General features: G+C 25.2%; 2 protein-coding genes across 2 annotated transcripts; both read left to right on the top strand.

The window, feature by feature from the left end:
• The first annotated feature begins 1,188 nt into the window (after positions 1–1,188).
• On the top strand, positions 1,189–11,756 carry LOC113560269 (polycystic kidney disease protein 1-like 3). The gene is made up of 2 exons (XM_026966035.1): positions 1,189–1,688; positions 10,832–11,756. Exon 2 carries the CDS (start codon positions 10,846–10,848, stop codon positions 11,743–11,745), a length of 900 nt encoding a protein of 299 aa, XP_026821836.1. The 5' UTR covers positions 1,189–1,688; positions 10,832–10,845; the 3' UTR covers positions 11,746–11,756.
• A 312-nt stretch (positions 11,757–12,068) lies between these two features.
• On the top strand, positions 12,069–13,106 carry LOC113560271. The gene has a single exon (XM_026966036.1). The coding sequence runs from the start codon at positions 12,107–12,109 to the stop codon at positions 12,983–12,985; it is 879 nt and encodes a 292-aa protein (XP_026821837.1). The 5' UTR covers positions 12,069–12,106; the 3' UTR covers positions 12,986–13,106.
• Positions 13,107–15,217: the final 2,111 nt, after the last annotated feature.

Here is a 15,217-nt window from a genome sequence, read left to right as displayed (position 1 = left end):
TAATAAATTGTATGTTTATATGCGAACATGCGGTATACATACGAGTATACGATATACCAATAGCAGATAGGTACCTACCTAATATTATATAGCGATATCAATAATCGTATTTATTACGATGTTCTCTACTACGATTTATTACATATTTTATTAATGATTATTATTATTAATAGGTATGGAAGTATATTAGTGAATAAGTAAATATTTATAATAGGAATTCAAGATATTTTACAAAACATCTAAGTACTTATTTGTAACATATATTTAAGAAATTTAATTTGCTTCAGAAAATTCTAAAATTTATAATAATCAATAGTCTGAATAGGTATAGGTTACATTTTATTTTATTCGCAGCGTATTATGTAATGTGTTCATTTTAGTATTAAAAAATCTATGTACTAACCAACTAACCTAATAATGACTCATTAGTCATTATATTTAATTACGATAACGATAAGTACCTAGTTTCAAGTTACCTCTTACTAAGCACTTACGTTTTTATTTGTTATATTTTAAAATCTATTACAACTTACTAATTAGCCTTTAAGCATATTTATCAGTTAAATATTATAATATTATTTTAATATTTTTTGATATAGATGAAATAGTATATATGTACATAGTATAGGTTTTAGCCTTTTATAGGTACCTATGGGCTATGGGCGCTAAGGCTATATAGACATAATATTATATGGTCATAGTGTAAGACTGTAAGATGTCTACAAGACTATTAAGACTATAATCATAGGTGTGAATGCGTGATATTCTCCAATTTAAAAATGTGGTTCTTTTTTAACACTAAACGTAGGCAATTTTTAAATTAGTAGTAGGTAATGAAAAAATATTAGCTTTTTCCTGTAATAATATACAATTTGTACTCAGTATATCGTACCTATAACGGCTATAACTAAATGTCTTTAACGGTTGTATTACATAGACCGTATACCTTATTTTAAGGTCTACGCTGTATATTACAATAATTGGCTATCGTACTCCGACGGCCAATAATGATTGGAATTTTCGAGTGTGTAGGTACATAAAAAATTAAAAATATTAGTTTCCGTACAATAATTATGGTACGCGTATCTATATTCCGTGGTATAGAATGGATAACGATAGCATAAAATAGTGTATAGGTGAATATTTGTATCGTTTCAAATTACGGTTGTGGTAACACGGCAGTGGATGTGGCGGTAGACGCGACCGATAGTAAGTTGTAGTCCGTAGCACGGACACGGAGCTGCTCGTTTGGAGGTACCTAGTTGGAGGTGGTATCGCCGGCCGCCGTCGCATCGGTGCCGGCAACGTTCAACGTGCGTTGTGTTTATATTGTTTAGTGTTTATAGCGTGCACTGGACGCGTCGTAATACTCGTTTCGCACACCGACGTCGCACGAACTATTGTCATACTAATCGTCATTCACTGCCGCCGAGTCCGAGTGTTGACTGGCGATTGCCGACATTTTTATTTTATTCATTTCGTGAAAACGTGTTACACGTTTGACGACACTCGATACACTATTTTTTTCCGGGGCGAACGCCGCCATAATATACAATTTGTTTTTTACACACCATTCTCACGTGAGTTCCTATCGTGTGTGCACACTCCTTGTTAGTAATAATTATTTATCTATCGCAAAGGTCCTCGTGTTCGAGTAGCCACTCGTGGAATTTTGTCTACTAATTCAGGTAAAATTATGCTGCTGACGTTTAAACAACCGTCTTTCTTCTCTATGCCCAATACAATCAGACTACACTTAGTCACACTTCTCTTTACTTTGCTTTATAGCGCACGCGTTTTACGGGTATTTCTGCTCGTCAATGTTTTTTTCTCTCATTTCGGATATATTCAGATACCTGCCCGCTACTTGCCCGTGTATTAAAAAAACATTTTTGTCTTAGTTTGTGGGTATCTGATTTCCCGTTATCGCGACTGACGTAACGCGGATTGATCCCATTTTTCATGACTCCATTTTTATTATCTTTTAATTACTGAATTAAAGCCAACTTAATAGACATTTGCACACTCCACTTAACTAATAATTATTATTTATTGCCAAGATCCTTTATATTTTAGTTGTCACCAGTGCCGGATTTGCAAGATATCGGCCTGCCGAGTTTTAGAATTTACAATGTTTGTTTACAGCTACAGCTACTATACAATTTGAATAATTTGAATAAATTATATCTTCTACTAATGTTTGGATTAATTTATCATTATAATAAAAAAAAAAAAAAATGTGACCAAACACTGAAAATCGGTTCATATTTTGAGCGCCCTACCGAGTTTTACTCGATAATTCATCGAGCCAATCCGGCCCTGGTTGACACTCGTGGAATTTTGAATACATCCAAGTACCTATCAGCTACCTGCCTGTGTATTGAATAGAATTTTTGTTGTTTAATTTGTAGGTACTTGCTTTCCATTTATAGTAATTAATGTAACGAGTATTGATACTATTTCGGATTTTCACAACTATTCTTATCATCTTTAAATTGACTGAATTATAACCAACTTTGTGGACATTTATAAAACATTTGTTGTCTAAATTAGCGTACGTTTGTTTGGTGCGTCTTCATAGCAATTTACTATTCGTAAGCATCTTTTTTGAAGTTTGGCAAATAATATATATTTGTACATGAGTATCTGCTTAAACAAATTATAACAATTTTATTTTTCAATGTCATTTATGAACATATACAATTGGATAATATTTTTGCTATACCTAGTATCAAAACCTCAACTTAAGATATGTGTATAAAAGGTGTATGTTAATATTATAAGAATATCAAATATTCCTTAAATGTTATCTTGGTATTCTATCATAATTCACAAATCATAATCATTGTCAATCAATGCTACTGGTCATTGTGATTACCATTGCCTAAATTGCTAAATGCTAAATGTACAATTATGGCGAGTGCCATATATGGATAGAGATGCGTGGATATGTCCAATTTTTGCCAGTTTATAATTACAATGATAGTATTTAATTATATTTTCATTTAATAATGAGGAAGTTACTATATAATAAGAATTATTAATTTGTTTACTTTATAAATTAAAACTTATAAAATTTGAACCTTATAAATTAATTTGTTGCTTTTGCATTCTTATGTCTTAAATTATTCAAGTATATACAAACCTATTTTACACTTTTTGTGGTTTTCTAATGTTTAATATTTCATCAATTTAATCTTTTGTGCATACTGTCATTTAATTATACTGTTTTCATACAATAATTTATTCAGCAAGAAATCATGCTGCAGCCTGACAAAAATAGGTTCTACTTCTCCATTAACACCTGTCCTAACTGGTGTTCATGGTAAAATGTCGCCTGGGTTTTATTTGAATCAGTTCTATAGAATAGATAATGATTTATTAACCTTACTTTAGAATATTCTTTGTAAAATGGGCATCGAAATTAAAATTTTTTATAAGTGCAGGAGTTGTAACAAAGCTTTCTTTGACAGCGTTGAACACTTACAAAACCATTAACTTATATTTATTGTTAAGTAAATTTTTATTTATTTTAAGAATCCAAAACTGAATTTTATGCTCTGTTAGTATTCTGTAATAATGGTTTTATTTTATAATAAAAATGAATCAAATTATGACCCCCTTCCTAGAGTCATTACAACAATAAATGTCGCTCAATATAAAAGCAATTAATATATTTTATAGATCATAATGTTTCCTATAAATAAATTTTCTAATCTAAGTTTGAGAGGAGGATTAAAATAACTTATTTAATTTAGACTTACATTATTATTTTTCATTGTATATTTATATTTCTTTAAGAGGACGTTATACCCGCATGTGCTGTCTCTGTCTTACTAAAGTATATCATGGAAAATTTGCGTTCAGCAAAACATATTTTGTGATGTTACCTTTAACATTAGAGTAAGTTTACTTAATATCAAATTTAAAGGTAATAATATTATCTAAAAAATGTCATATACTTTTATTGGTACTATCATTTTAAAGGGAGGAATGAACATTTTAAAGTTGTAGTATTTTACATAGCTATAACACTTTAAAATGATAATATCAATAAAAACAGATGCCATTGCCTAGATAATATTTTTACCTTTAAATTTGATAATAGATAAATTTACTCTAATATTAAAGCTAACAACTCTAGATGTGTTCTGCTGAACGCAAATTTTTTATGATGTACGTTAGTAAGGCAAAGACAACACATACGAGTATAACGTCCTCTTAACAAAAACATGATTAAAAGTATTATTATACCTATTATTAACTCCAAGACAATATAACAATTTAAAATTATTTTTGTAATTAAAAATACCAATAAAACTATTTAAAAGAGTAAATGTTTTTGTATATTTGCCATTAATAACTGAAAATAGAATGATAACAAAGGTTTTTTTTAAATACTGACCATTGGTTAAGTACCTATGTTATCATAGGGATAAAAGTTCTATTTCCATTATTTTGTTATCTATTTTTATTTTGTGTCATACTCATACATAATTATTGGTAGAAGTTATAAATAATAATTTTGTAATAATTGAGAGTGCATATTATATTTTTCACGTTATTGATTTAGTTATCTTTTCTTTCAACTAGTTATTATCTTGGGGATAATATTTTTTGACTTTTTCTTACTCTTCACATGATTTTTGTGGACACAAGCAACTTTTTTCTTAACGAAGGATCCATTTTTAGGTCATTGTAATATATTATGTATTTATATCAAAAATTTAGTTCTGGGTAATTCTTTTGTTATTAATGATACTATTTATCTGCAGAACATTGGTCTAGATAATGTGATAATATTTTTGTTATTTTTTTTGTATGTCTACATATGTGTTAGCATTAAAGCTGTGAAGTACATAGAATGTTGTTAGTTGATATTTATGAGAAATTATTATAATTAAATACAATGAAAAAATAAAATAATTATTTAAATTGGTTATTTTTATGTAATGCCTTATGTCTGATATATTATTTCTACAATTTAAATTTATATTTTGGTGCTTTAGAATATGATTTAGTTTTTATTTGACAAGTTTCTATTTTAGCTGGTTTTATTACCATTATTATATCTAGTAGAGAATATGAGTATAGGTTATATTAATGATTCTAATTTTTTTGTTGTGTTACAGTTTTGTTTTATTAAAAATATCTGTTTATGTTTCATTATCATCTAAGTATATAACGATTCATTTTTTAATAGAACTATTGAATTTATTGTTGGTGATTTACTTTTTATTAATACTTTATCTTTTATATTTATTTTTAGTTCTTTAAATGTATTAATTTTGTTGGCATCTATGATTAATTATATTAACTATAGACTTTATTTTATATTGAATTATTACTAGTTATTGATCCAAGGCTTTAGTTTATTTAGTTATTTGATTAATTTAAATATTTGTTATCTAAGCTTTGAACGTTTATATCTATGTACTTTTTATTATTTTTTTAAACTTTTTGAACGAATGAAGAATTTTTCACATTTAAAAACGCATACATTTTCTATAAATGCTTCACAAATAGTAATTTATTTTGAAAACTACAGGTAACTTATATAAAAATTATTAATACAAACATTCGATAAAAATTTCTAGTAGGTATCTGCAGTTATCTGTTTTTAAATTACAACAAAATAGCAAAATTTATTTGAAACATTTTTATTTTACGGTAAATTATATTGTAAAAGTGTTGATTTCAAATTCATAAAAAAATAAATTGATTTATTTTTAAATATAAATTAAAAAACTTAAAAAAAGTATCTTTTCTTAAAAAGAAATTTTCGATTTTTATGGATCAATATTATAATTAATTTATACATTATTAACTACTTAATAATTTGCTAATTTTTTTTATTTTGATGAGATTCATTAAATTTTTAGTTAAAAATCTTATAAATATTTTTGGTAGATTTAAAAAGATAAAATAAACAGATGGTGAAAATTTTATGTTTCAAGTTAATTGTTTTTGAGTTAAGACAAAATAAAGAATTAAATTCTACCAACTAGATCCAATTTGCTACCAGAAACTATCTGTAAAAATGATAATCAGTGCAATAATACTGTCTCCAAAGATTATAAAAGATACATACATAAAAAAAAATACACTGAAATCAATACATTTATCTCTGTTAAGAATATTTTACTGATGTTTGTAAAAAAAAATTAAGTATTCCTAAAAAAAAAGTTATTCATGTTCTTAATATGTAATAACTAATAACCAATATGGATTTAGGCTAGGCATAAAATCTCACTTATTTTCTAATTTATTAGTTCAAATACTTATATATCTATAAATACGTTTGATAAAGTAGATAATTTACTTTAAAAATAAATAAATTTAATTTGTTATTTATGGAAATTGTTTAAACTGGATAAAATCTTATTTATATTGTTTACTAGTGATTAAAGTAGTCATTTTTGAAACATTCCAATAATTTTATAGTTAGTTCTGGTGTAGACCAAGGCTCTTTTAGTTATATTTTTTATTATTTACCTTCTATTTATTTAGCTGAGTTTACATTTTTTTATTTGCCAATAATTTCAAAATATTTTTAATTGTTAAATCTTTAAGTGACACTTTAAATTAGGTAACAATCAAATTTGGTTATGTAGTTTTCTTTAATAATTAGAGTAAATTAATGTATTATACAATTTAAATATTGTATAGAAATTTTTCTCTTAATATCAATCTCTAATAAAATATATTGATAATTTCACTTGATTTAATTTTACCTACTTATGTATCATTGAATAATGTATTGCTATGTTTAATGTTAATTTATTATATAATTGGTAATATATTTTTTTATTTTATAAATTAATTGTTTCTCACAAAGTACCTCAGTGGCGCTTTTGATATATGAGCAGGTGAAAAGAAATGGAAAAATCTTGAAAATAAATATAAAAATTAAAATTATCTGTTACATATTGATTGAAATTTAAAGGTATTAAAAATACCTCAATCTTTGATTTTAATATCTACTTAATATTTATACCAAATGTTTATATTTGTTTATATATGTACAATTTTAAAAATTATTATATTTGAGTTATTAGTTTTTTTTTTTTTAATAACTGTCATTAAAAATTTTAATAAGTTGAGCAATTTAATTTAATCTAATACTCCTCATAAGTTGTTATTAAAGCTGATTAAAAATTTAAAGATACACATGAAAGTTATCTCAATAACTATTTTGTTGTTAAAATTTTATAAAATGTTCAATTTTCTTAACTAAAGACTTGAATACTTTTCATTAAAATTTTCCCCATAAATAGTTTATTTTGAAACCAAAATATCTAAAAAATATATCAGCACATATATTTTGTTGTAATTAAAATATATTTTTTGTGCAGACTTGGTACTTTTAGGATAAATATTGTATTTCATTAATACAATGGCACTTTCAAACCACTGATTGATTTTTATTGCCTTTTGATATCATAAACATATTTACACTGCTCTACAGAAAAGTGATATTGATTCTAAAGTTAATAATAATTTATAATTGATATAATATTTACTTTGTCTTAAACTTTGTTAAATAAAAACTACATATATTTTATTTACAATTATTTAGGTTGGTTTTGACCAATTAAAAAATACAGGTCTAAAATTATATGAATTGATGATTACTATTACAGAGTATGTATGCTAAGATTAAAAAAAAATCCTCCCAAGAAATAATGTTTATACTTTCAACTTTTTCTTAGGTAGTAAATTTTGTAAAATCCTTTCTTAGTGGATCTTTTTATTACTAAACAAAAATGTTTATTCAATTTCATACTTAAATAGTTCCGGCTAGGTAATGATGAATCAGTCATTAGGCATTAGTGTAAATAAGAGGGGGGCTTGAGTGGTCTTAGTCCGCCTAAAATGAGATATGAATTAAAAAATAAGGAAGATATTGAAATTGTATTTCTTTATTGAAAATTTTGGTATTCATAATTTTAATATATTTTCTTGTTTATTAAGGTTGAGGGTATAGTCCCATAACCCCTTCCCTCTGTTAAACATTTTAACTATGGGCTTGAGCCCACTCAATTTAATGGCTCTAGTTACGTTTATGCTGCCATGACATGTTATTTTTAATAATAATAATAAATACATTAAGAATTTAATTTTTTGACTCAACCTCTTGGTAAACTATTTTTAGGTTGGATGAGACTTAATAATATGACAATAAAGTAAATTTTAAATCATTAATAATAACTCATTAAAAAGAAACAATATGTTCATACATTTTATATTAAATTAAGCTATTGTTGGAAAAGAATTCAATATTAAAATTTTTTTACTTAATAAATTAGTACCATTACCTTAAAGAGGACGCTACACCCACATGTGTTGTCTCTGTCTTACCAATGTACATCATAGCAAATTAATAATTAATATTAAAGCTAACATAACAAAATGTGTTCTGCTGAATGCAAATTTTCCATAACATACTTTAGTAAGAAGTATCTGAAAGTATAAAATATTTAGGTATTACATTCGATCAATACTTTAAATGGGATATACACATAAATAACACACAATAATAAAACTACGGATATTGTACTATCTGTTTATTGATTCAAGAAAATTCCTAAATAATTATGCTTTACGTTTGTTATACTTTACCATGACATAATCTATTCTACAATATGGAGTAACCGCTTGGGGTGGCTTAGGTATTATAGAAAGCAATAAAATATTCAGAGCTCAAAAAAATATAAATAAGAAGAAAACAGGGAAAAACTAAGGATCTGTTAAATGAATTCAAAGTATTACAGAAATGCCATATATTATACCTACAAATATAATTTAATTTAATTTAAACATAAATACTATAACACGTTTAAAAAGCAATTTAGAAATCCCTATTGGTCGTCGTTAATTGAAATCTAGTCATTGTTTTTCATAAGTGGGTTTGTGATTACTGAATGATATTCCGATGCAAATTATTATTAGTAAGTCTTATAAAATATACAAACACTCCATTAAATTATGGTTGATAAAAAATACTAGTAACTTTCAGCTTACATAATGTACCAGTATATAATACTATAATATAGACTATTTATTTTTTCTTAGTCTATTTTTTTAGTTTTTACATAGTTATACATTTATTGTTATTTATGTTTTTATTATTATTTCACTAATTAATAATTACTACTAGTTATGTATTTAAATGTTTTTGAATTGTAGTCAAATGTATCTCAGTTTTTTACGGAAATATTACAAATATTATAAAATTTATAAATGTATACTTTTTTAATAGTACTCCATCATTGCTGATAAGAGGTTATCCTCAATGGTGAGATAGGCCATTTAACTATGTTATATATATATATACACTGAAAATTGTAATTTCTTGGCCAATTAAATATTATTATTAAGACAGGGACAGCACATGTGGGTGTAGCGTCCTCTTAAGGGAAACATCATATCAAATAATTTGTTACATATAGGGGGATTAACATTGCTTTTATCCTTTAATCTAGTATCATATTTGTGCTATTACAGTCATTTATTTGGTTAAAATTATTATTATGAAAAAATAACTTATAATTTTTAATACTATTGTTATTTTTGTTATAGATATTAAATTAAAAAAATTAGATTTGTTAAATTTAAAGCCATGGAATTATTACCAAATCACGACTATTAATTTAATTGATTTTTTTAAATAATTCAAAAAACAACTTTGATTTGATTTTTCTTTTAAAAATAGTATAGTGTCCTCCACTCAACTTATTATTTTTTATTTTATATTTAAACTTAGTAATTTATTAATATAAATTATAAATTATTAGTAGCAATGGCTTTCAAACTTTTTCAAAGGTACAGAGTGCTTGCGAATTGCAGATTCATTATATTTATTATTTATTTTTATTATTTAAATGCTTTTATTATATTTATTATAATTTATTATACTATTTATTATATACTTAATATAAACTGATAGATCAATCTTCACTAAGAATCATTTGTTATATACAATGACTTATTATTAAAATCAAATTTAATACTTACTTTACTGTGACTTCTTAATGACAATATATATTCAACATCTACTGTATTTGTACTGTAGAGCGATAACCTACTTTCTCCCATTTTTACCTCAATAATATCAATAAATCATATTTCCTGTTATTTTTGTAATATAATGTTGAGATAAAAATGTATCTGAAGTTAGAAAAAGAGAATTAAAACATCTTTTACTATTAGTGTGTGTTATTAGTCATAAACTCATAACTCCTTATGTATTACGTTCCTAGCTTAAATCGACAACTATTTACAATGAAAAATCTACCTCCTATAGGTATGTAAAAGAAATGAAATAAAGCAGTACTAGTTTAATCTATCAATGTATTCTTTTGTTTGATTTGATGTATCCATCATAAAAATAAACTTCCATAATTATATGTTGACATGCATATTGAGAGTATTAAAATAGTTATTTTTGCGAAGTGCAAAATTTTTGACAGTGAGTTTTAAACTCGTAATTTTATAGTTCAAAAAATAGTAAAGAATTTTTCTTCCATTATTGTTTATCAAACGCAGGATTTAAAAATGAAAAACCAAAATATTTTTGTATATAGTTAAATTTGGCAAAATGTATATGCCACTTTTTGCATGTCTGTCATAGGTTTGTTATTTCTACTATAATGTGTTTTTATATTATATTAAAAATATAAGAAAAAGATTAGATTTTTTTATACTATGTAAAATATATTTGTTATAATAATAGTATTTTCTTTCTCCTTTAAGTATTAAATTCCAATAATCAAAACATTTAAAATATATATATATATTATTATTAATACATTTTTGTTTGATTTTTTAGGATACATTTACATCATGTCATTAATGTGTCCTTCTGTAGAAGAGCCAGGGGTTAATCAAGAAACCCCCACGTCTGTAGGAGAGCTGAAAATTTTAAAAGAAACTCCATCTTCAAATGGAGAACAAGAGGTTTCAAAAGAAACCCTCCCTTCTGCTGAAGACCAAGAGGATCTAAAAGAAACTCCATCTTTAGATGGAGAACAAGAGGTTTTAAAAGAAACTCTCCCTTCTGCTGAAGACCAAGAGGATCTAAAAGAAACTCCATCTTTAGATGGTGAACAAGAGGTTTTAAAAGAAACCCCCCCTTCTATTGAAGAACATGAGGATCTAAAAGAAACTCCACCTTCAAATGGAGAGCATGTGGTTTTAAAAGAAACCCCCCCTTCTGTCGAAGAACAAGAGGATCTAAAAGAAACTCCATCTTTAGATGGAGAACAAGAGGTTTTAAAAGAAACCCCCCCTTCTATTGAAGAACATGAGGATCTAAAAGAAACCCCATCTTTGAATGGAGAACATGAGGTTTCAAAAGAAACCCTCCCTTCTGCTGAAGAACAAGATGATCTAAAAGAAACTCTACCTTCAAATGGAGAGCATGTGGTTTTAAAAGAAACCCCCCCTTCTATTGAAGAACATGAGGATCTAAAAGAAACTCCATCTTTGAATGGAGAACATGAGGTTTCAAAAGAAACCCTCCCTTCTGCTGAAGAACAAGATGATCTAAAAGAAACTCCATCTTTAGATGGAAAACAAGAGGTTTTAAAAGAAAATCTCCCTTCTGTTGAAGACCAAAAGGATATAAAAGAAACCACCACTCCTGTTGAAGAACAGTTTCTAAAAGGAACCCTCCTTTCTGATGCAGATCTAGAGAATAAAAAAAAACCCCTCCTTATGAAGGAGAAATTCAGGTTCTTTTAAAAGAATCTGAAATAAAAAAAGAACCACATGAAATTCCAGATATTGAATATACCATTTTAGAAGATTACCCTATATCTATTTCAAGCGATGATGAAGATTTAGATTCCCAACCAGTACCTTTATCAATACCGATACCACCATACTATTCAATGTCAAATTTAGAATACCCTAATAATGTAAGTGAATCAGATGGCGATGTACCAAAGAAATGTTTGTCTATACCGCCATCTAATAATCCCATGGAATGTATCATTATAGATAGTGATAGTGATAGTGATGAAGAAAAAAATTAAAACCTAGTCTCAAACGAAAAAGAAGTTTGAATATACCATTCATTGAGATAGAAAATACTAGAAAAACTATGAAGCCAGGGCCAAAGTCAAAAACAAGAAACATTACTACAATTCATGAAATGTTAACTAAAGCAAAAGAGTTAGGGTTAGGTCCAATAATGGATTCATCTGATGATGATGATTCATACTACAGTGATGAAAGCGAAGATACTGAAGGTACTGAACCTGGCGATGTCATAAATCTTACCTCTTCAAGTGATGATGAAACTAATTATAAAGAACCTAAGGTTACAGAACTTGTAGCTGATAGTAAAGCTACTTGTTCATCTGATAATTTAAAAGAAAATTCGATCAATGGTGAAAATAAAATTATAAATAACAAATTAGGTGAATTATTAGATGATATGACAAATGAAACTGAAATATTAGAAAACGCAATTGATCCAACTGAAATAATAAAAGATGAAAATATGGACAACGAAGAATTCACAAATATAGAAATTGATCCAACTAAAATAATAGAGGGTGAAAACATGGACAACAAAGCATTAACAAATAAAGAAATTGATCCAACTGAAATAATAAAAGATGAAAATATGGACAACGAAGAATTCACAAATATAGAAATTGATCCAACTGAAATAATAGAGGGTGAAAACATGGACAACAAAGCATTAACAAATACAGAAATTGATCCAACTGAAATAATAAAAGATGAAAATATGGACAGCGAAGAATTCACAAATACAGAAATTGATCCAACTCAAATAATAGAAGGTGAAAATATGGGCAACAAAGCATTAACAAATACAGAAATTGATCCAACTAAAATAATAAAAGATGAAAATATGGACACTGAAGAATTCACAAATATAGAAATTGATCCAACTCAAATAATAGAAGGTGAAAATATGGGCAACAAAAGCATTAACAAATACAGAAATTGATCCAACTCAAATAATAAAAGATGAAAATATGGACACTGAAGAATTCACAAATATAGAAATTGATCCAACTCAAATAATAGAAGGTGAAAATATGGGCAACAAAGCATTAACAAATACAGAAATTGATCCAACTAAATAATAAAAGATGAAAATATGGACACTGAAGAATTCACAAATATAGAAATTGATCCAACTCAAATAATAGAAGGTGAAAATATGGGCAACAAAGCATTAACAATACAGAAATTGATCCAACTCAAATAATAAAAGATGAAAGTTACAATAATGAAATAGATGAAAAGAATAGCTTAAACGATACAAATGAGCTATTAAAAGTTGGGGAATAACAATAATTTTTCAAATTTTCCAAAAGTATAAGATAGCGAAGATGTTTAAGGATAATTCTATTAGTAAAATATCTTAAATCATTCCAAAGCAAGAATTAAAGGAATTGAAAAAATGATTTCCATTTTGAGTATCCATAAATGTTTAGAGGATCATCACAGTTGAATTTGTAAAAATTTTGTACATATGCCTTAAATGTAAAACCAATGAAAATATGAATAAAATACATAAAAGTTGTAAGTATTTGTTTAAGTTATGATGTTATGAATAAAATGTAATTTTATTTATTAAACTTATGTTATTTAACCAATATTATTTTTAATTAATTCGTGCATGGATACTTAACAAGTATTATCAGATTTTGGAATAATAAAAGTTAATACACCAAGTATTTATTATTTGATTTAAATTATAAAATATACTGTAAATAATATAAAACTTTAAAATAGTTATCTATGAAATTATAAAATGTCTGGTTCCTATATGACAAAATTATTAAATATAGTAATTGTCAAACGTTTATTTTAAGTGTAAGGCATGAACTCAGTATAAGCAATACATGCAATTTTATTCAATAAATATATTATAAAGATTTCTTTTTAGAAAAACATATATTAGGGTTTTATGATTTAACAAATTGAAAATATTTGAAACTATTGATAAAAAAAATTATTTTGTACATTATTTTCAATAATTTATGTAGACTAATAAAATATTTAAAATAATTAAGTATAAAAAATAACTCATATAATCAGTATAATAAGATGATAATATTATTCCTGATTAGTATTAAGTCGTTTTCATGATTATAGTAAAAAATGGATATTTTTAATCTTATGACAAGAAAAAGTTCAGACATCTGGAGAAAAGATGGAATACTGTATATATATAAAAAGTATATATAAGTAACATTAAATATGAATAAAAATATCTAATTACTATATAAATACATATCAATTTATATCATTTTTATTCAATAAAACAAAGAACACAGAATCAATTAATAGTTAATAAAATAAATTATTTTATTATTTGTAAATGATATTTTTGTATATCTTTATAATTATAATGTAGTTATAAATGCATTAATATCATATTAAATGATTATATTTAAATAAAACTTTATTGAGATACTAAAACTGTTGCCAAAAATATTCACATAAAATATAAAGAAATTGAAGTTATATTAATAAATATTATTTTATCATGTCATAAATAATAAAGTTTTTAATTTATTTAGATCAAAAAAAATGTGTTTAAAAAAAAAAAAATTATTTCATGATAAAAATTGAATGATGAGAAAAATATTATTATACACCATATATGAAAGAAAAGTTAAAGAATTAATATAGTTTTAGATAATTTTTATACATTTTTAAAAATATTTTAGTTAATCAATTTCATTTTTACAGTTAAGACGAGAATTAATACTACGTACTACATAACAATTATTATAAATAATGTAACAATTTATTGCTATATTTCTCAGTAAAATAAAAGCCATACCTCATATAAGTTACTTATAGTTATGAAAATTAGAGTAGTTTAAATAATGTAAATATTATAATATAAAATATTTGCAATTCCTTATATTTAGATGAATTAATTTCAACTTTGAATTTTAGAATTGAAATTAGTGTCAAAAAAGTGAAAAATTTCGAAAGGAAATGTCTTTAATTTCATTAGTTTTAATAATTTTCTATTGTGATAAGTTATTTGTTAAACATTGCCATAATTTTAGCTTCTGTTAATTATTGAAAAAATTCCAGAAAAAAGTTATTTAAAATGTTGAAGTCATTTGAAAACAAGTTAAAACAATGCTATAATAGATGAAATTTTATTTTTATTTTTTACACTAGTGGTATTTTATTAAGTTAAAAAATTGAA

The sequence above is a fragment of the Rhopalosiphum maidis genome, unplaced genomic scaffold (genome assembly GCF_003676215.2).
Source record: "Rhopalosiphum maidis isolate BTI-1 unplaced genomic scaffold, ASM367621v3 scaffold142, whole genome shotgun sequence".
Lineage (NCBI taxonomy): Eukaryota > Metazoa > Arthropoda > Insecta > Hemiptera > Aphididae > Rhopalosiphum > Rhopalosiphum maidis.
The sequence above is the reverse complement of the archived record's forward strand: the minus strand, read 5'-3'. Positions and strand labels throughout refer to the sequence as shown.

Bases quoted from the DNA above. Each gene is read 5' to 3' on its own strand.
- LOC113560269 (XM_026966035.1), top strand. From the start codon at position 10,846: ATGTCATTAATGTGTCCTTCTGTAGAAGAGCCAGGGGTTAATCAAGAA.
- LOC113560271 (XM_026966036.1), top strand. From the start codon at position 12,107: ATGAAGCCAGGGCCAAAGTCAAAAACAAGAAACATTACTACAATTCAT.